General features: G+C 43.3%; 1 protein-coding gene across 1 annotated transcript in view; it reads right to left on the reverse strand.

Annotated features, from left to right (window-relative positions):
* bsna (bassoon presynaptic cytomatrix protein a) overlaps window positions 1–26,168 on the reverse strand; it is a 226,481-nt gene that overhangs the window by 31,312 nt on the left and 169,001 nt on the right. The window contains exons 8-14 of the mRNA XM_034696727.1: window positions 25,722–25,883; window positions 22,963–23,219; window positions 21,711–22,644; window positions 14,309–16,805; window positions 12,885–13,379; window positions 7,999–8,336; window positions 1,886–1,979 (exon numbers count right to left, since the gene is read on the reverse strand). Coding sequence (XP_034552618.1) covers window positions 1,886–1,979; window positions 7,999–8,336; window positions 12,885–13,379; window positions 14,309–16,805; window positions 21,711–22,644; window positions 22,963–23,219; window positions 25,722–25,883 — 4,777 coding nt within the window. The remainder of the gene's footprint in view (window positions 1–1,885; window positions 1,980–7,998; window positions 8,337–12,884; window positions 13,380–14,308; window positions 16,806–21,710; window positions 22,645–22,962; window positions 23,220–25,721; window positions 25,884–26,168) is intronic.

The following is a 26,168-nucleotide window of genomic DNA, read 5'->3' on the forward strand; positions in this document are numbered from 1 at the left end:
CTTTGGGAACCCCTGACATACTACACACTGAATTTAAAACAAAATCAGTAATACTGCTAGTATAGTAAGAGTTTTGAAAATAGCCTCTGCCTTCCTCATGTTATTTGTGATCCATGGCTGTTTCCGAAACCTCCTACTATACTAGCAGTACGTACTGATATGTCCAAAATTCAGTATGTAGTAAGTAGTATGTGAACAAGAGCAAAATCTGCAGTATGCCAAAACTGTCTACTGATACGGGAAAATATCTCAGTATGCATCGGACCAGTCTGCCTCACGTACTGTTTCCCATAATGCACAGCGCTCGTTCTGCTTTTTCTTTTTCCTCATTTTTTGACGGGGGGAATCCATTTTTGGGTGCTGTGAAAGTTATCAAATTACATATAAACTATTTCCTAACTTTTTAAATCATAAATGGATGCTAAAGAAGCATTTTATTTATCGGCTTCGCCGTTGTTTACTTCCGCTTTCCAAAACCGGAAATCCAGCAACGTCTGGCTCAGCATGCTGCATGACAGATCCAACAGAACAGTCATACTACATACTAAATTCAAACACAGTATGTAGTAGGCAATACCTACTGCATGTATGTAGTAGGCAATACCTACTGCATACTACATTAGTAAGTAGTATGTAGCAGGCCGTTTCAGAAACAGCCCATGTCTTGTGTTGTATTCCTTGTGTGTGTGTATTTTCACTTGTGTTTCCTGGTTTAGTTTTACTTCCTGCCCTTGTGTGTTTCCCTGATTAGCTTCACCTGTGTCTGATTGCCATGTGTGTAATTCAATTCTCTGTGTTCTCTTTTCTTTGTTGGATCATTGCGTCTTCTCCTGTGTTCCCTCAGTGTTTTGGTTTGTACCTCTTTTTATTCAACTCTAATCTTCACTGTCTGCAGGTGGGTCCTCGTTCCAGTTTCTAACGCAATGTGACATTACAGCTGTTTTAGGCATATGCAAGTGACCTGTGATAACACATGTAATTGAATATGAGCAATGACAGCATGTTATAACAACAGCAACTACTCATGTTTAGGAGTTATTTGTAGCTGAAGCTGGAAGTTTTTATTTTCACTTTTTGGAAAATGTATTCATATTTACACTACTAGTCAAAAGTTTGGACCCACCTTCTCATTCAATGTTTTTTTATTTATTTTAAGTATTTTCAACATTGTAGATTAATACTGAAGACATCTTCATCATGAAGGAAAAAGGGGGCTACTTTACAGAATGTAAAATATAAAACAGATTCTGCTTTGTTTAACACTTTTTTCTTCATTCAATAATTCCATATATGTTCTTTCATAGTTTGGATGACTTCAGTATTAATCTACAGTGTTTACAATCATAAGAATGAATACAAACCCTTGAATGAGAAGGTGTTTCTGAACTTTTGACTGGTAGTGTCCTTCTAAAGAGAACTACAGAAAACAGCAAAGTAGGATGAATTTTACTTAAGCTATACTTGGGTGTTCAAAGGAATCCATACTACTTCTTTTTGCACCATTACTGAGAATGAATTTCATTAGTCAGTTGTAAAAGTTGTCATTTTAGTCGCAGAGTGACTCACTACAGGCCTCCCCTGCCAATTACCCGAGAAACTTAACTCTAAATGAAATAACTGACTCCTTGTTACTCAGCCCACTCAGTCTGATCTGCAGCTTCGAAACAAACCCCCTCTCTACGCTCTCCACTGTGGAATTATCTGCAGATTAATCTCAGTTTACTCAACACATCACACACAGAGTTACATCACACATGCAGAGTGGAAAGCAGCTGGTGAGACATGGGCGTAGTGGGTGTCTCACTATGTGTGTGTGTGTGTGTGTGTGTGTGTGTGTGTGTGTGTGTGTGTGTGTGTGTGTGTGTGTGTAAAGATTACACTGTACCTATGCCTGTAAGCGGGGGCTGGGCTGCTTTGTTGGCCATGACGGGAGCTGCCTTTGCTCCGATAGCTGTTACTGGAGGTGTGTCGACTTTGGCCTTCAGAGAGAGAGAGGAGAAGAAAGCTCATTTAGTAACTCGTCACACTCACCCATTCACTGATGGTAGAGGCTGCTATAGTAAGGGACCATCAGTGTTGACCTCATTCATACACATTCACACATCGCTGAACTACAGAAGGAGCAGTTTGGGGTTCAGGGTCTTGCCCAAGGACACTTCGGCATGTGACTGCAGGAGCTGGGATCGACACACTCGCCATTCAGGACAGATCTAGTCTGTACTTCTCACTTTTACATTTGTACATACATGTGAATTGGAGAGAGGACAAGACAGGACAGCAAGCGAGAGAGAAGCCATGAAAGGATGGAGGGACTAGGTGGGGGTGGGGGTGGGGGGGCCGCTCCCTGAAGGTGTTGTGTTGTGACAGCTCACTAAATGACATGAAGGATGATCGACTGGCTGATGGGTTGTCAGCATGGTCAGCTGTCAGTGTGACGATTCATGTTGAAGAAAGACTGCTTGGAGGATCTTAGGATGTAATTGAATGATTAAGTTTTGCTGTTTTTTGATAAGAATATTACAAGAAGAAGAAATATATTCATCTGTAGTTCTAAGAAAGCATCATGCACATAATAAAGATAATCCCTGCCAACCAAAGAGGCCTCTGTCTCAGCGGATTCATTGGTTTCATACATACTGTATGTTTTGGGAATGCAAGCTGTGGAGGTTAATGGGGCGTTCACACCAAACGTGAAAAAAATCACTTGCGCGACTGAATTACATGTAAATGCCAATGTCAATGTAGAGATGCAAATAGATGCGAGTAGCAGTCTGGCGATGGAAATGGCGCGATTCGCCAGAGTTGAAATATCTAAATTCCCGCAAATCCATCACGGCATGATAGCCAATCAGCATGCAGATAACCCAGTGACGTGTGGTGTGACGTATGGACCAGCGGAGATTCATTCATCTGGAATATATGGAACACTTTGATTGTATCTCTGTACAGCTTCCCTGAACTCTGTGACTCTACCTGTTTTTATGGGATCAGGAATAAACAGGAGCTCACTGTGAGGACAGAGAGGGAGGAGGATTATCTGCTGAGTTGTGAAAACCTTTATCTGTCACTTGAATCCGGGTTGTAGTAGGAAGTTAGCTCTGACCACTTTAGCATAACCAGCTTCCCTATTCAATGTCCGCGAGCTCAACCATGTTGGACAACAACAGACTAGTGTGGCGTGGGAAAACGCCCCCCCCTTGTGAAACTGTGTGTCTTGAGCACTCGTGGTCTGTATCTGTGCGAATAGCACAAGCGGCAACCTCCAGTCTAAAAATATGAGTCCAATGTGGAAGTGTTAAAAACTGCAGTTCATCGAGGATCCGCTTGAGGCTGGCTCCGGAAGTACCGGAAGTCACATACACATGAATGGGAAAAAGACGATCTTTGCAGCATTAATAAACATGTTTACAGTCTGGTACAAAAGATGAGTGTAGTCTGGATAGCTCATTTCTCGATGTCCTCTCACTGTGAGGGGGCTGAATTTTTTTCTAATTCGGCAATTTCAAAGATATTCAGATTACTAGTCTTCCAATGAGAGGCACAACTGCCTGCAGGAACACTGCAGCTGTTGGCTAGGAGGCTCAAAGCCCGCCTCTTTACGTGACACTGGCTCCACAGAAGCAACATGGCTGCCGCCGCTGCCGATTGGCTTCAAAACAGCGTTCAGAAACAGATGGGTGACGTCACGGATACTACGTGCATATTTTTTACAGTCTAAGGAATAGCATGATCACTTGCGTCTGGTGTGAACGTGACATTGGAATCCTCCAGATCTGTGTTTTTCAAAGTGGGGGTCCTGACTGTTTCAGACAGCTGCCATGACTGATGCTGATAAGAGAGTTGCTGTGCCATTGAAAACTAGCGACCTATCTCCTCTTAAAAGAACACCGGGTGACCAGACTGAACATGACTCAGCTGCAAAAGAGCTGGCATCTTAAATTTGTCGGTATGAGCCAAGAGGCAAACTCTCCTTCCAAGAGACCATAACAACACTAAGTAGCTCGTTCAGTGACAGACTTCTTCACCCGCGGTGTCTCACGGAGAGATATTGCAGGTCTATTCTTCCTGCAGTGGTCAGACTCTATAACCAATAATATATATATATATATATATATGTTGTAAGATATGCTTATTTTTTATCTCTTTAATTTTAATTTTAATTGCTCTTAACTTTTTAGTAATTTCCCCGTTGTGGGACGAGTAAAGGACTATCTTATCTTATCTTCTTATCTTAAATATGAAGCCCATGCAGAAGTGTTAAAAACTGCAGTTCCTTGAACATCCACTTGAGGCTGGCTGCAGAAACACCAGAAACCACATACACACCCATTCAAAGAAGACGATCTTTACAGCAGAAATAAACATGTTTACAGTCTGGTTCAAAAAACAGTTTAGGTCTGAGTAGCTAATTTCTCTATCAGCACACACTGTACGGGTGTTTTTTTTTATAACTCTGTATTTTCAAAGATATTAAGTTTCTCCCAAATAAGGGCATGACTGACTTGATTGACACTAGCTGTTAGTGAAAAGGCTAAAGTCCGCCTCTTTACCTCACACTAGCTCGACTGAAGTTAGGTTGAGTTTAGCATTTCCAATATGGCACCCACCGTCGATTGGCTTCAAAACAGCTCTTCAAAAACAGATGGGTTACGTTGCGGATACTACGTCCATTTTTTATACAGTCTATGGTCTGAGCCAGCATACATAAAGTATTGCTTTACATCAAAAAGGAAGACTGGCTGTGATGTGACTGCTCATTGCTGCCACTGGTTTTATAAAATCTGTATTACATTACAAAATATTCAGTTAGGTAGTCGTTTTAAATGTCTAAAGGATGTAAATTCATTCTTCCACTCTACAAAACGAAGAAGACACATTTCCTCCTGAAAACACTGGACACATTTGTTTTGTCTTTTCAACCATTTCCACCTCATCTCTTTGCCTGAGTTGACTCAGTTGAGAATAGTTGATACCTGCTGAGTCATTGTGAGCAATTTCATGCTTTTGTATTGCTCTGTTAATTTGCATCTATGTGGCCTGTTGCAACAGCTCTGCATAAGCTGAGTCCTAAGTTAGGGTGTGAAGTCGTCACTAAACCATATGTTGAAACTAGTTTGTTTATAACTCAAGTTGTGTCGTTGTTTGGTTTCACCACAGAGACGTAAGGTTCATCTTAAATCGTGGAGCATAACATCCGAACTAATCATGACATTGGTATGACGTTTTCACTCGGCTTGGCCTTTGAATAGCTTTTTGTCTTGATGGGGTGTTTGTTAAAGTGCTAACTCCCGTTAGCCTCATTGCCTCTAAACAAGCTAACGGCTAATCATAACTAACATAACTCCTGTTAATCAACAAAGAGCAACATAAAGGTAAACTATGACAAAGCACTTTGATATGGTGATAATTAATCTATAGTGTAAAATAACAACAGTGACATCCAGTGGTGAAATTGTGAACTACAACATACGGTACATTAATATACAGTACTCTAATGTTGTGCAGATGAACAGTGATTATCTCCACTCGAGGGAAACTAAAGTGTGAGTTAAGATCAGAGTCATCGTACGTTTATTCCTCATGTGATCTAACACAGAGAGTGTTGTCCACACATCACAGCTGGTTGAACTCTCTGCTTCTCCTCATCCTTCACATGATCCTATCTTTGAAAACAGAGCGCCATGACAACCGGTCTGTTACGGAGGACTTTACATCTTTACTCAGAGGGAGGTGTAAAATTTAATTTGTAATTAATGTTAATGTTGGAACTATCTGAGCTGGTGAAGTGTTAAAGGTGACATATCATGCAAAATGGACTTTTTAATTGTTCTCAACCTGAAATATGTGTCCCTGTCTACAAACCCCCGAGAATGAAAAAAATCCATTCTGCCCCTGTTCTGATTTCTCCACCTTTCTGTAAATGTGTGTGAAACGAGCCGTTTCAGACTTCAGTGTTTTTGTTACGTAACAACAATATCCGGTCTGTAACTGAAGTCAGAGCTCGGAGCTTGTTCAGCCCATAGACTGTATAAAATAATACTGAATCCCTCCTCCGTTTTTCATTACCTGCACAAATGTGTGCTAACAAGGAGCTTAGGAGGGAGGCATGCTAGTTGTAGGCTGTCTTAATAAACACAAAGGTCGGTTTTACTCCCCACGTCTGCAGATTTGAAGATCTAGTGGATGATTTTTATTTATCATGGATAAGTGCTAGCGCTAATTAGCATAGCCACATAGCTACATGTCGTAGCTGTGTACCAAGACACACGTCTACATACTGACAAATAAAACAACAAGAAACACAGAATCTGTGACCAATCCTTCAGAAAGGTGCTGCTGCAGGCGCCTCTCCGTCAGGATCAGATTCTGGATCAGATTCAGAGGGTTGAAGTAACGTGATCTGTGAGCAGCCGTGTATATTCAGCCAACATGTAAACATTAGATCAACGTGCTGGACAGCCGAGGCACATCCACTTCCTGAGGGGGCGTGGTCAGAGAGAAAACAGAGTGTTCTGAGGAGGGCTGAAGAAGAGGGTTTTTCAGGCAGGCCAGAATCTGATTTCAAAGTGTTTTTTTGAGCTTAAACTTTAAAGACATGTTTTGGGGACCTCTTAGACCAACATATATTTATGAAAAAAGCGTGATATGTCACCTTTAAAGTAAAGTGTTAGAGTAAAGTCCATCCTGAATTAGAAATGACTTTCAAACTAGGCTACATCCGAACTTACGCACAGCTGGTGCAACCCAGTGCTGGCCTGAACATCTTAAACTAAACTACAGTGGTCAGCAGATGTACTGAATACATTAATGTGAGCTGCAGACCAGGTCTATTCCATTGTAACTGTTTAAATGAGTATATCTGAGCACAGGGAGTAGAGTTAGATTGCTCTTGTGTGTGTCTATATTGTTGTCCCTTATCTGTGCGCTCTTTGTGTGTCTCCAGTTTAAAAACACTTCCATTATAAACCTGATTTAACAGGCACTGGACTGAAGCCAAATAATCACATAATATTCAGCCTGCTTCTCCGCTCACTCCAGTTTGGCTCTGGCAAAGCTGAGGTGGTGCATTATGAGGCATCGCTCCCCTTATAGGATTTCATTATTTACAACTCCTTAATCAATGCGTTTAATTACACAAAGGACCAAACATAAAAGTTTAAGTGGATGAGTTTGCAGACTGAATAATAATTGTATGAAAAAATACCATTTTGTGTTTATGGCTTCCTGTCAGAGCTATTCCACAGCAGAGCTTTCAGAATAATTTCCCAGACACATTGCTGCATAATTTGATACCAGACCATATGAATTATTTCACTTGGCTTCCCTTCGGATAATACAACAATGCAGCAATATGAAAATCATGAACGCCTTTTAGGAGCTGGAGGAAATCATGAATAATTTGGGGATATTTATAATAGTGACAGTGGCTTTGTAAACATCATTGCCATTGCATTCATATGTCGGCTGGAGACAGACTGAATTCAAGAGGGGAGTCATGAAACTATGTGGAAAGTCATAGTTAATGTTACATTCAGGAGTTAAGACTCCTTTAGCCCACAGATTGACATGGATTAATGATCCGTGGAGGAAATGCAGGGCGGAATAGGTTTGGCAAGCAGACATTTGGAGTGCCAATTTCTTCAGTGTGTAGCAGACAGTGAATCAGCTACATTCAGTTATCAGCTGCCTCTGTGTTAATCTCAGTGTTAGATAAGGCCTGCCAACAGACACAGCAGAATATAAATAAACCATCAAAACTGGGAGGAGATGGGCCAGCTTCTGTCTCTGAGGGGGGCAAGATGGAGAGAAGGCATGAGCTGAGGGGAAGAGTGGTGTAAAGTCTGGGTGAAAGGAAATGTTATATTTGGATGTTCTTCTGTGCTTTAAACTGAAGTGATAGCTTATCTTTTTATATTCATAATGAATCCATCTTTCTTCAACAAGTAAACTTTTTAAAAGGTCCTAACACTCTTTCTTTAAGAAGTCTTCTTCTCTCACCATGGTGGCTGGTGCGGGTCCCGCTGGACCTGTCTGTCTGGCCTGCCCCATGGGTCCACCGGCTGGTCCCATCTGCCCGGGCTTTGCTTGGTTCTGCCCCATGCCCATGCCCATGCCCATGCCTTGTCCCTGGGCTGGGGACTGCTGCTGAGGACCAGTTGCTGCTGCAGCACCTGGCTGCCCTGGCCTGGCTGCTGATGTCTGGGCCTGCTGTTGAAGCTGAGTCCTCTGTCCTGGGGCCACATCTGTTGGGGCACCTGGACCACCCTGGCGCCCTGATCCCATTGGCCCGCCAGCTGGGCCCTGAGCACGGGAAGCACTACCAGACCTGGAGGAACCTGGAGGGAAAGGATGGATTTACTTTTTTCAACGAAAAGTTCTGGTTCAGGGTTAAAAAATGGCCCCTTTCTTACCAACATGGAGGTAAAAGAGAGGACCGGATTCAGCATTCACCTTTTACAGCTTATGATACAAAACATGATATCAGCTGAACCCTGCGGTCTTTAGTGTGTTGTCCAAACTCAGGGAATGAGTGACATGAAGAAGGATTTGCCTCTTTAGGTGTTATGTCCCTGTCAACAGTTTCTTGTCTTCTGTGCTTGTTGAAAAAGATCATGACTGATCGCCTGGTCAGTGAGGTCCATATTATTGGAACTCTTTATCTTGCCCAGGTTTATTTGCCTTTTACAAAGTTTATCTTTTCTAAAAGTATAATTTTTAAAAACAGCAGGTTTCATTTCACAAGATTTTGTTCTTTTTTTTTTGAAGGCTTCAAAGTTTTAAATCATTTTAAAATATTGCGATTGGGGGCGCTGGTGGCCTAGCCGTCTAAGCAGCCCACATACAGAGGCTATAGTCCTCGTTGCAGAGGTCGCCGGTTCGATTCAGGGCTGTGACCATTTCCTGCATGTCTTCCCACACTCTACTCCCCACATTTCCTGTCGCTTTTCAGCTGTCCTATCTAACAAAGGCAAAAGTCCCCCAAAAATATATTACGATTGATAGGTAAGGCAGCACAAAAGAGAGGGTGACATGCCACAAATGTTGTAAGCAAAGATGGAGTCGGTGATTTAATGAGAACAGTGCCAGGAACACAGCCACAGCTCTGCCCTGGGAGGGAACATTTATCTGAAAGGAACGCTCGGCATAGTTAATTAAAAACTGTTGATCCCTGAGGGGACAGTTGATTGTAGAGGAGAATCAAACTCAGGCTGAACAACAGGGGAAATTAAATGTTCCTGCTTTCCTGCCTCCAAGGAAAGAAATATATATCACAGGTAATTTTCCAAAGATAACAACTTGTGATAGCTCTGATGATAATCAAGAGTGTATTATAGTTTAACAAATGTGTGAAGGTCTTTGGTAAACAGTTATAAAAATGTCATTTCACATATTCAATATCTTTCATGGTCCTCTTTAACAAGTGACTTCCTGTGGGTTTGGCTTGGTGAACTCAGCAGAACTCAAAAACTTTTATAAAGTCTATTATCTCCCTCTATCCCTCTCTCCAACACAGTCTCAGCAGATGTGTGTCTAACATGAGTCTGGTCCTGCTGGAGGTTTCTGTCTGTTAAAGGAACTTTGTCCTTGCCACTGTAACTTGCTAAATGCTGCAAAGTGCTCTGCTCATGGTGGATTAAGATGAGATCAGACTGAGTCCTGTCTGGAAGATGGGACTGGATCTGATCCGACTTGATGTGGGGTGTTTGTTAATAATAGAACATAGAGTACGGTCTAGACCAACTGATTTGGCGCTACACAAATAAAGATTGATTGATTGATTGATTGATTGATTGATTGATTGATTGATTGATTGATTGTTATTTACTGAAACTACACTCACATGCTTTCTTAGTGTGGCCTAAAATAAAAAAAAATAAACAAATAAATAAATCTGGTGTGAATGATGGAGAACCCCAAGGCTCTGTTCCTGTCCCTCTTTTTTTCCCTTGGCAAAATTATACGCAGTCCCTGGAATTAAAATCTGTTTCTACAATGATGATTCTCAGGTTTCAGTGCCTTTCAAAGGCATAACATCTCCCACCACCTATTTGAATTTTGGTGACATTTTGTTGTCAAGTTTGCAATGTGGGACTTGTACCAATAGCCTAAAACAATTAGAATACCACAGACCAAATTTAAACCAAAGCCAAACATACATTTTGACCATATAATGACAGTGGGTGCTTAAAGGTGACATATCATGCAAAATGGACTTTTGAATGGTTCTCTACCTGAAATATGTTTCCCTGGCATGTCTACAAACCCCCCGAGAATGAAAAAAATCCATTCTGTCCCTGTTCTGATTTCTCCACCTTTCTGTAAATGTGTTTGAAACGAGCCGTTTCAGACTTCAGTGTTTTTGTTACGTAACAACAATATCCGGTCTGTCACGGAGTCAGAGCTCGGAGCTTGTTCAGCCCATAGACTGTATAAAATAATACTGAATCCCCTCGCCCGTTTTTCATTCCCTGCACACGTGTGCTAACAAGGAGCTTAGGAGGGAGGCATGCTAGTTGTAGGCTGTCTTAATAAACACAAAGGTCGGTTTTAGTCCCCACGTCTGCAGATTTGAAGATCTAGTGGAGGATTTTTATTTGTCATGGATAAGTGCTAGCGCTAGTTAGCATAGCCACATAGCTACATGTTCATAGCTGTAGCTGTGTACCAAGACACACGTCTACATACTGACAAATAAAATAACAAGAAACACTAAATCTGTGACCAATCCTTCAGAAAGGTCCTGCTGCAGGCGCCTCTCCATCAGGATCAGATTCAGAGGGTTGAAGTAACGTGATCTCTGAGCAGCCGTGTATATTCAGCCAACATGTAAACATTAGATCAACGTGCTGGACAGCCGAGGCACATCCACTTCCTGAGGGGGCGTGGTCAGAGGGAAAACAGAGTGTTCTGAGGAGGACTGAAGAAGAAGGTTTTTCAGGCAGACCAAAATCTGATTTCAAAGTGTTTTTTTGAGCATAAACTTTAAAGACATGTTTTGGGGACCTCTTAGACCAATATATATTGATGAAAAAAGCGTGATATGTCCCCTTTAAACATGCTGGCCAACTATCCATAGAGGTCAGGCTCTGAGAGGTTTTTCAATAACTCACAAATGTAAAGAAATGAGTTATTACTGATGTCTTATGACCATAAATTCCATCCTGCAGGATGCCAGCAGGCTGCTTGGCCTCTGTAATAACCTTCCAGTTGACATCAGTCTGACTCTATTGAGCCAAACTTACAAGTTGTGTTGCAGGTTTACCTCTTGGTTGAGTCTATGCTTATCCAGGTAACGTTAATACCAGGATGTAAATTTTAAGTATTTTCCGTGATTCCTTCTTGGAAATGCTAATGTTCAATATCGATTAATCCCCAAAAAATAATTGAGTTTTCTTAGGTCAAAAACAAGGCCAAATAAGTTGTTTTTCCCTAAATTATATTTTTCACAGCAGCAAAATGAATATAACTGATGGTATTGCATACGGGTACACGTTTAACACTGATTAACAACGATCAGGCTCAAAAATAATTTTCTTATATATTCTTAACTACTAACAGTAAAGTACTTCAGACTCACACTGTTTAGGTTTCTGTCTACTCGTTCTTATTGAGAAAAATGAGTATGTTAAGTGTCAGCCTGGAGTCCAGCTGCAGAAAAGCTTAGACAGCTCTGATGTTGCTGCTCTGCAAACATGGCGTACAACCAATTCCCACCAGTCTGATGGCTTTGTATCCAAAGGTGGGGAAATGTCCTGTTTAAAGTCATCAACCTTCTTGTCCGTGTCCTTGCCGGCAGCAGTTGTGTATTGATCGTCTTTAAAAAGCGCTTCACCTTTAACAGCTGATTCACATGGAAACATGCTTTAAACTTAAAACACCTCCCTGATAGTTGAGTGTAATATGAGACCACATAATGTTTGGTCCATGTGACGGAAAATTGAAAACAAAAATGCATTTTTTGAGTAATTTCCTAACAATCAATGAATCGATGAATTGCTTACATCCCTTGTTAACACTGTTAGCGGCCAGCCTTTTGAAGCAGCAGCTACAGTGTCTATTGTTTGTGTCATACATTGAGGCAGAGAATATTCGTATATCATATATAGTTTATCATCAGCTGGTTGTGCACACAAGTGAGCTAAGACGATTAATTTGATGCTGCTATGGACAGAGGGGCTCGTTGGTGGAATTCACACTTTGGGATGGTGTGGTACTCATACCTCGTCCAGCCTGAAGTGGCCCTTTAACAGTAAAGTCATATAACATTATCACCGTCTTTCACCACCCCTTCCCCTATCAAAATAATGAAGCCCCTTTACCCACCTCAATTTAATAAGCCTTCTTATCTGACTATTTCCACAGCAATAACATTACTTTTAACAGAGTATGATATATTTATGGGAGCAGTAGTTTCCCTTGAGTGAAACATTTTAGTGCTCTTGTTCTGTAGAAATAAGCCTTTTAATTATCAAGTTATGGACCCATAATTTGTTTTAAATGAAGACCTTTTGGCACCATATCTTCTTCTGGATATTTTCCAGACTTTCTGCTGCACAGAATCTGAATGAGGTAATGTTACAGCCATGAAAATGATCACGCAATTTACTTTTGAATGATATCTCTTCCTGCTTCTTCTACATGTTTGAAATGCACGATGGTATCATATGGATATAGTTATACATCTTTCTCTCAATGGTCAAATAGACAGGCAAATAAAAAATATGTCCATAAACATAATTAAACAACACTTAGCTGGACAACATCTCTTTTAGAGTTATAGTTCTAACAACATGTTCCTTTTCATCATCTAGGTAGAGCTTTAATGCTGTCAGGCTTACATAAAGAGTACTGTTCTAAGGTAAGTGTATTGGTAACATGTGTACCTGGTGGTTGGCCCTGCATATCTCCTGGCGGCTGGGACTTGCTGCGTGAGGAACGGTGTGGGTCCCCCTGTCTAGAGGAACGCTGACTGTGGTGATGCCCAGATGGATCCCGGGAGTAGTCAGCAGAGTGGTAAGCTCCAGACCTTGACTCGCCTCGCCTTCCTGAGGATGATGAACGTCCTGAAGGGTCATGGCGCATTGATGGGTCTTTAGGGTGCGCCTTAGAGGACCTGGAAGCTCTTTGCTCATCTGAATGACGTGATGAGGACGTGTGTCGGCCAGAGCTGCCGTGGTGTCTGTGGTCGCGGGATGCAGAGTGTCGCCCTCCTTGGCCATACTCATCCTGGGGCCATAGGTCCTCCTCAGGAGGCTCATCATAATCATGGTAGGTGTGTTTTACAGCGTGGCGGCTCCTCCCAGTTGAGTGACCGTAGTGTCGCGAACTGGTGCGTGGCTTCTCAAACCAGTCCGTTTCTTCTTGGCCCAGATGGTAGGCTTTGGAAACCGAAAGCAGATCACAGTCAATCTCCATGTCGTTTGGAGACAGCGGCATGCAGGCTGAGAGAAGGAAGGAGGCAGGAAGAGAAGACCAACCGCATGCAAAAGAAAAGAATAGGAGGGAGAAGACACAGAAAGAAAGGCAGAAATAAAAATAAAATTTCTACACCCATGCAGAATACACTTCACATCACTTCCACACATTACAAGCCAGTATTCACTAGATAAAAGAAACACTGCAAAACTGACACTTCCAGCTGTTCTTTATTTATTAGCTAATTAGTTTCAACTCCATTTAAAAGCTTTATGCCATGGAGGGAAATGTACTTGCACAAATCACCGTTCTGTGAATACAGTGTCAACACTTTATTCCTGTTGTGATCTTTATGCAAATAAGAATGTTTTCTTTGTTTGGCACTGAGCCCATACTGCTGGCCCTTTGTGAAAGATAAGGGGAAAGAATAGAACTGATTGTGGCAGAACAGTTTTGCAGTGTAGACAAAGAATTCATGAACCAAAGCACATGTAAACAAAACCTCAATGACACAGATATAATTGAAGACAGAATCCTGTAAAGGAAAAACAGTGCTTCGGTGTCGTGCAAAGGAGACCTTTCAAGTGACTCAGAGTGTAGCGAACGAAGAAAAGCACCACGCCGAAGAACCATGCGAATATCGGACAGACAGACGACTGGACGAACAGGCGGAAGGACGAACAGGCAGGCAGACAGACAGACAGCAGTCCACTGATATTAGAGCTCCAAGTGGCTCTCAGGAAGAAGACAACATCAGCATGCAACAACTATCTCTTTCTCTTTTTTTTCTTTCTCTTTCTCTAAGCCTATCCCTGGGTGGGGGACGTTTAGATAAACGGTGGGGGCAGTAGTAGGTAGTGAGACTGTGTGGGCATTCAGCTCCCACAATTACCTTCACTGTCTGACACAGCGCAATGATAATCGTCTATTATGTATGTATCTTCCGATTTGTAGACGTGGGTCCGGGGAAGGTCCCGTATGTGGTCTTGTACATCTGGGAGCGAGTGGCTGGAACCATATTGGCCATAATAGTACTGATATTTACTGCTGCGGCTGTCATATGGGTCGGGACCTAAGCTTGATGATCGCCCGGAACCCATAAACCTCCCCAGAGGACTGAGTGGGCTCTCCTCTTCAGAGTACTGGCGAGTTGGGTGGCGCCCTCGGCTATAGCCAGATCTGTAGGAGCGATCGTCCCTCTCGTAAGATCGGCTGCGATACCCAGGATAGTCCCTGGCTGAGATCTTGTCCATGCCGTAGCCGGTGGAACGGGAGCGGCCGGTGGAAGTATAATAAATCCGATCGTCCTCCTCCAGTGAACCGTAGCATCGACTAGTTTGACTGGTGCCACTGCCGCCATTGTAAGCACTCCTCTTAAAGCCATAATCCTCTATCAGCTGGCGCCCTCGAATGTGAGCGGCGGTGTAAGCCCCACCTGCTGAGGAATAAGAGGCCAGGTCTGCCTCCACATCCCGAGCCTCTTCAATAGGGGAAAACTTCGAGATTTTTTGCTCGATGCTCCCCAGTTTTCTGTGCTTGCTGCGCTTGGTGGACATAACAGCAGGAGCCAGAAGGCTTCTAGAGGAAGACGAATGTTTCTGTACCCCTGAGCGGATGCTGCCGTGTTTGCAGTCGAAGTCATAGTAATAGGGGGATCCCCCACCCGTGCTAGCGCTCACGCTGCTGCTGCTGCCCCCTAGAGGTCCGTGCCTGTAGCTGCTCTTACCCCTGCCATGGTGGTCGTACAGGTCTTCCTGCATCGCTGCTTCTTCTTCAGGTGCCCTGCCGTAAGAGGAGCTGCCAGTTCCCCCACGTGTCGTGCTGCCAATGGTGCTGCTGTGGCCATGGATGTCGCCTGGATAACGCCCACTGCCGCCATGATGCATCATGTCCCCCGTCATCGTGCCCAGCCCATCTTTTGCCGTAAGCTCACTTACATCATCAATCATCATGTAGTTCCTTGGGATGCTTTGCTCTAAGCCAGGAGCCCCATACATCCCATCTGCAGTGCTGTAGGTAGAGGGACTGTCTACAGAGTGCCCGTAGGCATTGGACACTGTAGCGGTGTATTGTCCGTAAGAGCTTGCTGTGGTGGTAGTGTAGCCATAAGTATTAGCAGTGGTTGTGGTGTACTGGCCATAAGAACCAGCTGAGGCTGAGGTATACTGGCCATAAGTGCTTGGTGGCATGGTAGAGTACCCACCGTAGCTGCTGGACACTGGTGCTGAGCCATAGGGCCCATAGGAGCTGGCCATGGTTGTGGATCCAGTGTACTGACCATAGGAGGGGGCACTACTGGAATAGGTAGCATCCTGGGCTGTTGTAGTTACCACAACAGTTGGGTTGCTGATCGTCTCATAGTTGGTGGGCATCTTGTGCTCCAGGTCAGCAAGTGAAGTCTGCCTTGGTCTTCCTGGATGGACTGTCAGGATATCAGCTTGGGGCTGCCCAGGGTACGGGGTGGTCTGGCTGGGGTAGGAGGACACAGCACTTGGATAGGGTGAGCTGTGGGTGGGGTATGGGGGCTGACCAGGTGGTGCAGGCCCAAAACCTGTATGGCCTGGCCCAGGCTGAGGTGCAGCTGGTATCCCAAGGTCTGTCTGGGGGTATGGGGGTTGAGATTGGGGGTAGGTGTGAGAGGGGTAGGATGTTTGAGACTGGTAAGAAGGTCCTGGAGGAGGGGCGTGGCTCTGGAGAGGTGTGGGCTGTGGCAGTGCCTGGGACTGAGACACTGTCGGATAGGGTGGCTGGTTGAATGTGGCGGACTGGTATGGCAGACTTGATTGCTGAGTCGGTGCTGGTGGTTGGCTCTGGGGGTACTGACAGGAGAGGAAGGAAGAGGTTGGTGGGTACTGGGCAGATGTGTTTAGGTCACTGGTGAATTGGCTGAGAGGGGCGGTGCTTGGCCTTGTTGACAGCAGACCATTGGTTTCATGGGATGCAGCTGCAGCTGCCAAACGCAAGTTATTCAACTCACTATCAGACATGTAGTCCCTAGTGTCCCCCATACACCTCAGATAGGCAATATCCCTCCTCTCCCTCTCCTTGACCAGTGTCTCTTTCCTTTGATGGATGCCCAACTCAAGGTATCTAAGTTTAGCATCAATCTCTTTCTCTTCCTCCTCCAGTTCAGCTTGTTGCTTCCTCAGCTTGGTTGACTCTTGCTCCACGGCCTTCAGCTCATGGGTAAGGTCTTTGAGGAGGCTGGCCTTTGCGGCAAGGCCAGACCTGGAGCTGGGCTTGAGGCTGGGCACGGAGGGCAGGTAGACCTGTTGAAGGGCAGGTGTCATCATGGGCAGATGAGCTGCTGTAGTAGTCTCATCCGGAGGAGGGCTGGGCAGGGTTCTCTTGACCTTGCGGAGCAGCGAGCTCTGCTGTAGAGCTGCCAGCTAGAATGAGACAAAGAGGGAGGGAGAATATGGGGAGGCATAGACCCATGGAAAGAAAGGGAATCGAAAAGGGTGGAACGTGTGGAGAGCGGAACAAGTGAAAATGGAGGGAATGGAAGACATTTATGGAAATCAAATGCAAACATGAGATAGACAGGGACACAAGATGAGGGAAGACAGAGGCAGATGAATCAAATTGAAGACAAGATAAATAAAATGAAGTGTGACAGAAAACAACATCAATGAATAGCAGAGAGAGAGAGAGAGAGAGAGAGAGAGAGAGAGAGAGAGAGAGAGAGAGAGAGAGAGAGAGAGAGAGAGAGAAGAATTGAGATATTAGGGTTAGGAGAGGTGTATGTAAGAAGTTAGAAGAAAAATAAAATATGAAATAATAATGGAATAAAGAGGCATAGAAAAGAAAGGAGGAGTGGTAGTAATGGAAAGACATTGCAGTAATAAAGTTAAAGCCGGTGACAGGATGGATGATGTTCACAACAGATAAACAGAACAACAGGAAGAGGAGGAAGAACAACTCAAATTGAGAAAAAGGGTCAATGAACAGAAGAAACAAGGAGATGATGCGACAACAGGGAAATACAAGGGAGACCAAGGAGACACAGAAAGACACAGGGACAAAGACAACAGGAAACAAGAATGGAGCTTGTGTTAGAGGACATGGAAAAACATTTACATTAGTGGAATTTGTGTTGCATTCATCTATTTATTGTTGTTTATTTATTACTACATACTAAAGCCAAGCTCAGAACAAAGATTGAGGAGAGATAAAGCTTTTATAACCCTAAAATTCAAAATGCTAATTTTAAATGTAAAACACATTTCAAAACAGTTGGAACAAAGGCATGTTCACAACTGTTGTGCATTGTGAACGACACTCTCAAACAAAACTGTAAATGTTTGGGATTAGAGGAGACCAGCATCTGGAGATTTGAAAGTGAAACATTGTCCCATTCTTGCCTGATAGTTGATTTCAGCTGCTCAACAGTTAAGGGTCTCCTTCTCTGTCATATTTTGTGTCATGATGCTCCAAGTGTTTTCAATGGGAGTGAAGTCAGGACTGCAGGCAGGCTAGTTTAGCACCTGGACTCTTAAGAGCCATGCTGTTGTGATATTTGGAAAATGCTGTTGGCATCTCCTTGCTGTATTATATAAGTAAATGGTAAATGGTAAATGGAGTTATACTTTCTAGCGCCTTTCTAGTCTTTCTGAGCACTCAAAGCGCTTTTACACTACTCGTCACATTCACCCATTCACACCACATTCACCCACTGATGGTAGAGGCTGCTACAGTAAGGGACCATCAGTGTAAATCTCATTCACACACATTCACACACCTCTGAACAACAGAGGGAGCTGTTTGGTGCCCAAGGACACTTCGGCATGTGACTGCTGGAGCTGGGATCGAACCGCAAAACTTCCAATTGATGGACGGCCTACTCTACCCACTGAGCCACAGCCGCTCAGTAAGGTCTTCTCTGAGAAAGGCATCACCTGGATGGCAGCATATGTCCTGTACTTATCATGTGTAAGTATGCCCCGCATGTGTAAACTAGTCATGCAATGGGCACTTATACATGCCCATACCATCAGGGATGCAGGTGTTTGAACTGTGCACTGAAACCAAGTGCTGTGGTCCCTCCCCTCTTTATAGCAGAGGATGGAGTATCCATGATTAACAGAGTGTCAAATTTTGATTTGACCACAGGACAGTTTTCCACTTCACCTTAGTTCATCTTATGGGGCTAGAGAAGACACATGTGTTTCTGGATCATGTTTAAACATGGTTTCCTCTTTGCATGGTGAAACGTTAAATTGCTTTTGTGGATGCAGTGACAAGCTGTGTTCACAGACAATGGATGAGCCCATGCAATGACTCCCACTGCAGAGTCATGTCTGTTTGTGTTGCAGAGCTGCCTGGAAGCCCAAAGGTTATGACCACTGAGTGTCACATATCAGCTTTGTTCCTTTTGTACAGAGCTTTCTCAAGATTTCCTGTTTTTATGTTGTACCATAGTAGATGAAATCCTGAAATTCTTTGCAGTTTAATGATTAGGAGTGTTATTCTGGACCTGCTGAACTATTACCCAGTCTCCCAGAGTGGTGAACCTTTTCCCATCTTTACTTCTGACAGACTCAGCCTCTCTTGGTAACCTTTTTATACTCAGCCATGTTACTAACCTCATGCAAATGAATGCAATTAATCAGCGCCTACATACACATGTCTTTTTCACATTACACACATTTTTCAGTGTTTTGTTTTCTGTCCTAACTGTTTTGAAATGTGTCGTTTGGCATCAAATTTAAAATGAGCATTTAGCATTTTTTCAGTTTCACCAATTGATACGTTTTGTTTGCTCTATTTTTGATTAAATATAGACTTTTATTAATTTTCATGTCATCAAATTCTGTTTGAATTCATATTTTACAAAGTGGCCCAACTTCTATGGATTTGGAGTTTTCGAATATAACAAAAACTGGGCAGTCTCAGTTGGACATTAGCTAATTGATAGCATCACCTGCAACTAAGCTTGTCAAATTACAAATAGATGATCAATCAGCTTGTAGAAAACTCAGCTAGTCAAGTCAAACGCTAAGTGTCAGCTGGTAAAACATGCCTGAAAAGAGCAAATGAAATCGTATGAGTAGTTGAGAGACAGCCAAGTTGGTATGAAAACCTAAAGATATGGTGAGTCAAATTTTTTTGGTTCTGCTCTCCTGAATCAACAAGCAAGGAAGTAATTGTGTTGAAGCAAAAGAGCCTAATGAGTTAAGCAGAGAAACAGAGAAACAAACATTTTCTACATTGTTTCATCATTAACCTCTAAAACAAGCTCACCCCTTCTCACAGCCCTACATGAAAGGGACATTGTATCAATGCATCCCAAGCACAACCTTCATAGTACTTCTTTGGCATCTCTGCTCTGTATGTGCATGTGTAGCTTAGCCTTGCCCTCCCCCAGACCTGCAGCACTGTGTTACAGACTTTATTCACTACACAGAGAAAACAACAGAATCCACATCTTGGATTGTTTAGGATGTTGTAGATTTGCAGATTGCTACCAGTGTCAAGTTTTAACTCATCCTGTAAATCCTTTAGTCTAAACTGGCTTTTATGCAAACATTTAAAATCATTTGGAACTTTTTCACTTGGATTTTGCTTTTCAGATATCAAGATGTTTTTGTATTTATTCAGAATTTAGACCAATCCTTTGTTGAGTTCTGTGTTCACTTGAAGCTATAGCTTAGAAAAGTGGTCTTGGTCCACTTGAAACTGAACTTTGATGCAGTAACAGTATTACAGGACTGGATTGTGGAATCAAATGGAAATTAATGGCATAGATAAAAGCTGAGCAAAACAATCTTATGTCATTAAACACTTACAACTGTCAAGGGCTAAACCTCTTACTATTTATTGGAAGGTTGGCAGTGTCTTAATTGCTCATTTAGCATAGCAAATATGCCTTACACAAATGTCAAATATCAGTTCTTTGGAACAAACCGCAAGCTCTTTTTGTTTCACTCAAGATAGAGACAAAGAGACTATCATTTGTAGCACATTACAATTTTAGCTGCCCAAAATATCATAAATCTTAACATATTCACTCTACTTAAGTATTCAAATTGAGTTAGTTGTAGGTAAGCTGTTGGCAGCTTTCTGCACCGCAGGTTCCCACCAATAATTCATACGAGCAGCAGATTGTTCCATTGTGTTCCCCTTTTTACAACGCTATTGTTCCAGACTTGGTGTCACTTTATTTAAGAACTGAGGAATGGGTGGAATTAATAAGGTCTGCAAAAAATGGTGATAACTGAAAAATCCACAAAAAGGGAGTTAGTCATCAGAGAAGTCCTAAGAAAAGCACTCATGTTACTCACATAATAGAAAACAGGTACAAAGAGGAACCAGGACGTGTTTTCAATCCAACAATCAGGCTACAGAGACGTCAGTGTTCAGGCCTGCTGGGTTTGACTCAGCTGAATGACATAAAGTGCTTCACAATGAGCTAGATGAGAGGTGGAGTGTTACCTGGGGCCTTTGTATAAATTTGTAAAAACAGATTCTGGTCCCGTTGAGCTTTCTTATTTGTTGTACATCGTTGGTTTTGATGGATAATTTGATGCTGCAGGAGGCCCTGAAGAATAATAAACCTTATGGACTGTGCCACAGGACGTTTTTACTGTATGAAGATGTGCTGTTTCGGTGAAACATTTCACCTGGTTGTTATTTGGATGGAGGCCTCTGCTCCATGAAAAACATTTTATGTGCTTGGCTGTTTTGTAGAGTTGTGATGACAACAGTTCTGATTGCTTAATACTGATAATTTGAATACTGGGTTTTGATCTAATCTTTAAATCCAGAATAACATGGGTTTCATTATAGACAAGGTATTACTAGCTCTACCAACATTGACCAGATATATGCAAGAATAAGAACTTATACAGCCTTTGATTTGAAACCAGTGGAACTGCTCGCCCTACAGTTTATCACAGCTTCCAAGAAGACTACTCCTGTGGTGTCTGAACTATAAAGGCTTTTGGACTTGGTAAATGATAAATAGACTTGTACTAACATTATATGCTTTTCTAGCCTAAGCTAGTATAAGCTTATATACACTACTCAGAAGTAATGGCTCTACTTTTGCTTGTTTTCACATTAAGAACAGTTTTTAGACAACATTGGTTCTTTTTAATTTAACTTGGGGTCATTTTATTAATTTGTCAATATATAGTTTACCACTACCTGAAGGATAACATGTTTAACACCTGCTTTAAACAATGCCCCCCCTTGTACCTACCTAGTTTCTGCCCTGAATCTGAACCTCTATGAGTCTACATTCATCATTTAATGCATGCTAAAGTGCGCATCACCAGTTTGAGTGACTTTACCTGGCTCTGGAGTGCATGTTGTTGATAGAGGGTCAGCCTGGCCTTAGTGTGTTCGTCCGTGGTGGGGCTGAGGGGCTTGGGGTCAGACATAGACCTCTGAGTGCTCTTGATGGGTCGGGGCACCGAGGGGTGTCGCTGGGGGGACTCAGCTGTATAGGACTTCTGCTGAGGTGTGACATGGGCCTTGTTCAGCCTCTCGCTGGACAGGGAATTCTCCAGGAGGCGATGAGGAGACACTGGAGAGACCGGAGAGTAGAGCACCTGTGGGGATTTGGGAGTATGCTGCTGCCGGATGATGCTGGAGATGGACTCGTTGTGGAGGTGGTTGTGAGGCTGGTAATTGATGTCAAGCGGGTCGGGGCGACGTCGCTCAAACTTGGCTGCATTTGCTGCGATTTGCTGCTGCTGGCGCTGCTGGGTCAGAAGGTCTGCAGAGCTCAATTGTTGTGTTCCACTACTGGTAGAGGAAGAATATGGACTGACTGTGGTCGGTATACTGAGCTGGGGGGCTACAACAACCTGTGACTGGGCTTCAGGGTCAGTCTGGCATGCTAAAGACTGGCCTTTTTGGGTCCGCTCAGGACCAGAGATGTAGTGCACGATCTCTACTTTGTTTGGGTCTGGTAATGTCACATGGATCGCTGGGGAGACTCTTCCTAGATGCTCCACTTCTGTCTGACAAGACATTTCCCTGATGGTCTGGATGGCGATACTTGAGGACACCATCTTGGGAGCGTCGGTTTTGGTATCAGTGGCCGTGGTACTGGTGGCGGCAGAGCTACCACTGGCGGCATTGGACTCAGTGTGACGTGAGAAACGGGAACGTCTACGTCGGACCGGCTGCCCGGTCTCGGCCTTGTCCTCATCATCATCTGTCTGGACAGAGCAGTCAACACTGCGACCACGTCTTCTGGTGCGATGGCGCATCATGTACCTGTGATGTGGAACAGAGAGGATGAAATTAATAAGGGTGAAGGTTGGGTTATTTCTTAACCCAACATTATTAAGTGTGCAGGCTGTGACATACTGACTGGGTGAAATTGTTTGATATCAATAACAGAACAACTAAAACAAAGCCTTAGTCTCCTGTATAATCCACATACACATTCCTCCACCATCAAACCCACCTCCACACACACTCTTGAATACCACCCCACCAACACACAACACACACACACACACACACACACACACACACACACACACACACACACACACACACACACACACACACACACACACACGTCGTTACCTCTCCTCGCCATCTTCATCATCAGTTTGCACACAGCTGTCCACAATCCTGCGCGGGGAGCTGTAAAACACCACGCTCTCTCCGTCCATGCTGTCTCTGCTCAGCCTGGTCATGGAGCTGTGTTTCCTCATGTTAGACCTGGTCTCCATGTGCTCCTCTTGGCTTCTGAGACACATCTCTGATGAGGAGTTAGGGAGGGAACGAGAGCCTATCTGGGAGTCGCTGTAGGGGTGCAGAGGCTGTCCGTTCACATCCAGCTAGAGAAACAATCCACCAAAAAAGGTTATTATCAATATTTTATGTTTTTGAACTCAAACATCTACCACAACTGATTACACACACCTCATTTTCTTTGCATGTCATGAGTTCCTTTAGTTTAAAAGTGACATATTACGCTCTTTTTCATCAATATATATTGGTCTAAGAGGTCCCCAAAACATGTCTTTAAAGTTTATGCTCAAAAAAACACTTTGAAATCAGATTTTGGCATGCCTGTAAACCCCTCTTTTTCAGCCCTGCTCAGAACAGTTGGTTTTCTCTCTGACCACGCCCCCTCAGGAAGTGGGTGTGGCCTCAGATCTCCAGCATATTGATCTAATGTTTACATGTTGGCTAAATATACACGGCTGCTCACAGACCCGCGTTACTTCAACCCTCTGAATCTGATCCAGGATCTGATCCTGACGGAGAGGCGCCTGCAGCAGGACCTTTCTGAACCATTGGTCACAGATTTAGTGTTTCTTGTTGTTTTATTTATCAGTATGTGGACGTGTGTCTTGGTACACAGCTACTAACATGTAGCTATCTGGCTATGCTAACTAGCGCTAGCACTTTTCCATGAAAAATACAAATCATCCACTAGATCTTCAAATCTGCAGACGTGGGGAGTAAGACCGACCTCTGCCAGAAAGGCAGCAGGACCTTTCTGAAGGATTGGTCACAGATTTAGTGTTTCTTGTTGTTTTATTTGTCAGTATGTCGACGTGTGTCTTGGTACACAGCTACAGCTATGAACATGTAGCTATGTGGCTATGCTAACTAGCGCTAGCACTTTTCCATGTTTAATAAAAATCATCTACTAGATCTTGAAATCTGCAGACGTGGGGAGTAAAACCGACCTTTGTGTTTATTAAGACAGCCTACAACTAGCATGCCTCCCTCCTAAGCTCCTTGTTAGCACACGTGTGCAGGTAATGAAAAACAGAGGAGGGGTTGAGTTGTATTTTATACAGTCTATGGGCTGAACAAGCTCCGAGCTCTGACTCCGTTATAGACTGGATGGAGCTGTGACGTATGAAAAACACTGAAAACTGAAACGGCTGGTTTCACACACATTTACAGAAAGGTGGAGAAATCAGAACAGGGGCAGAATGGATTATTTTCATTTTCGGGGGGTTTGTAGACAGGGACACATATTTCAGGTAGAGAACCATTAAAAAGTCGATTCACCTTTAAGTTTAGTCATTTCCCGTAGATGATGCATGTGTTGTGCTTGTATTCGTTGTGTATTTATTCTTAGTTCAGGCCGGAGTGTCTCCTGTTTTATTTTGTAGTTCTTGCTCTCAGTGTGTGTCTGGTTTGGTTTCACTTCCTGCTTCCTACTTGCTTGATTGCTCTAATTACTCCGACTTCCACCAGATTTGTGTTTGTTCAGGCTCTATGCTCTCTCAACAATCAACACCCACCGGTTGCGTTTCCAGAATGCAGCCCGGAAAAGGACCGCTGCACAGCTTGAGTCATGTGACCGAGGTTTCCCCGCTGTAATCACTGAATCAAGGATTCTCCTCCTCCTCTCCTCATCCATGTTGTCTTTCTGGTCTTCTGAAAACCTCTGACCTGTTGACTCCAGGCCTGGCTCCGCTCATCATGACTTTGGTTTGTTGTTGTAGTTAAGTGAAATACGATCTGGTGATAACACAGAGTGTTTTATTCTGAAAATTAACCGGATGTTTTCATTTTGTTTTGGTGAAACCTGACTTCCTGTCCCGCTCCATCTGCTCTGTTGAGATTGATGCGTTGTGCTTCGGCATCCGGCAACAATAGAAGTCTTTTGTATCTGATTCGGAGAGCTCTGACCTGCTGGATCAGATACACAACCGGAACACAACGGAGCGGATCCAGTAGATCCAGTAGATCCAGATCCGGAGCTGAGACGGATTGGAGACGGACTGGTCACGGATTGGGTGGAATTTGGCCGTTAGTTTCACCTGTGTCTTGTGTAAAACCTCTGTTAATTACCCTGTGTGTACTCAGGGTCTCTGTTTTCCCCTCTCCTTTTGTCAGTTCATTGCATCTTTCTCTTTCTCTGCTCCAGTGTTCCTCTTGATCTCTAGTGTTTCTTGTGGATTTTCTGTTGAGCTCTGGATTTTGTGAGAAGTGCGTTTTTATTTTGTCTGTATTTGGTCCTCTTCTTATGTTTTGCTTTCAGTTGTGACATTATAAGCTTGATCCAAGAGTCGTCGGAGTATGTGTTGGTGGCTTGATAAAACCTTTGAGATCAATTACACTCTAGAAAATATATCAAAGAATGAAAGGAAGTGGCAGTACACAACTACAAAGTTTGGATAAGCATGTGGTGAATCCATGCTGGGTGTCAGGTGCATAAAAGAACATGTTCAATACACCAGTGAGTTTTTTGTAACATCCTCTTCTGTTGTTGTTTATTTAACATATGCCCTAAACTCTTCTGCCACTTCTGCCGTGAGCACTTAAACGTTCAACATCAATGCTACTTTCCATCACTGACTTGCTTCCCTCACCTGCACCACTGAAGCTGTCTTCTGTCTCTTCTGCTCTTCAAGCTGCTGCTGGAGCTGGTTCTGTAATGACTGGATCTGGTCTAGCTGGGACTTCTGCTGGGCCAGCTGCTCCCTCTGAAGAACAAGTTGTTTCTCACGCTCATTTTGTTGCTGTTGTAGGACCTAAACATTGATGATTGAAAGAGGAAAGGAAAGAACACAAGTCACCGAAAAGGAGAGAGGACGAGAAACAAGAGTAAAGAGAGGCAATGCAGTAGGTATAGATGGGAGGGGCAAGTGTGACAGAAGTAATGAGCGAACAGTAAGAAATATATGAATATAAATGTGGGAGAAAAGATACGAAATGAGAGAAAGGGACAAAGTTTTGACTTTTCGTACACGTATAAAAGCCAACTTTACAAAAAGCAAATCAAATGAAAATGCTCCTTATACTGATGGTGAGATAAA

The sequence above is a fragment of the Notolabrus celidotus genome, chromosome 11 (genome assembly GCF_009762535.1).
Source record: "Notolabrus celidotus isolate fNotCel1 chromosome 11, fNotCel1.pri, whole genome shotgun sequence".
NCBI lineage: Eukaryota > Metazoa > Chordata > Actinopteri > Labriformes > Labridae > Notolabrus > Notolabrus celidotus.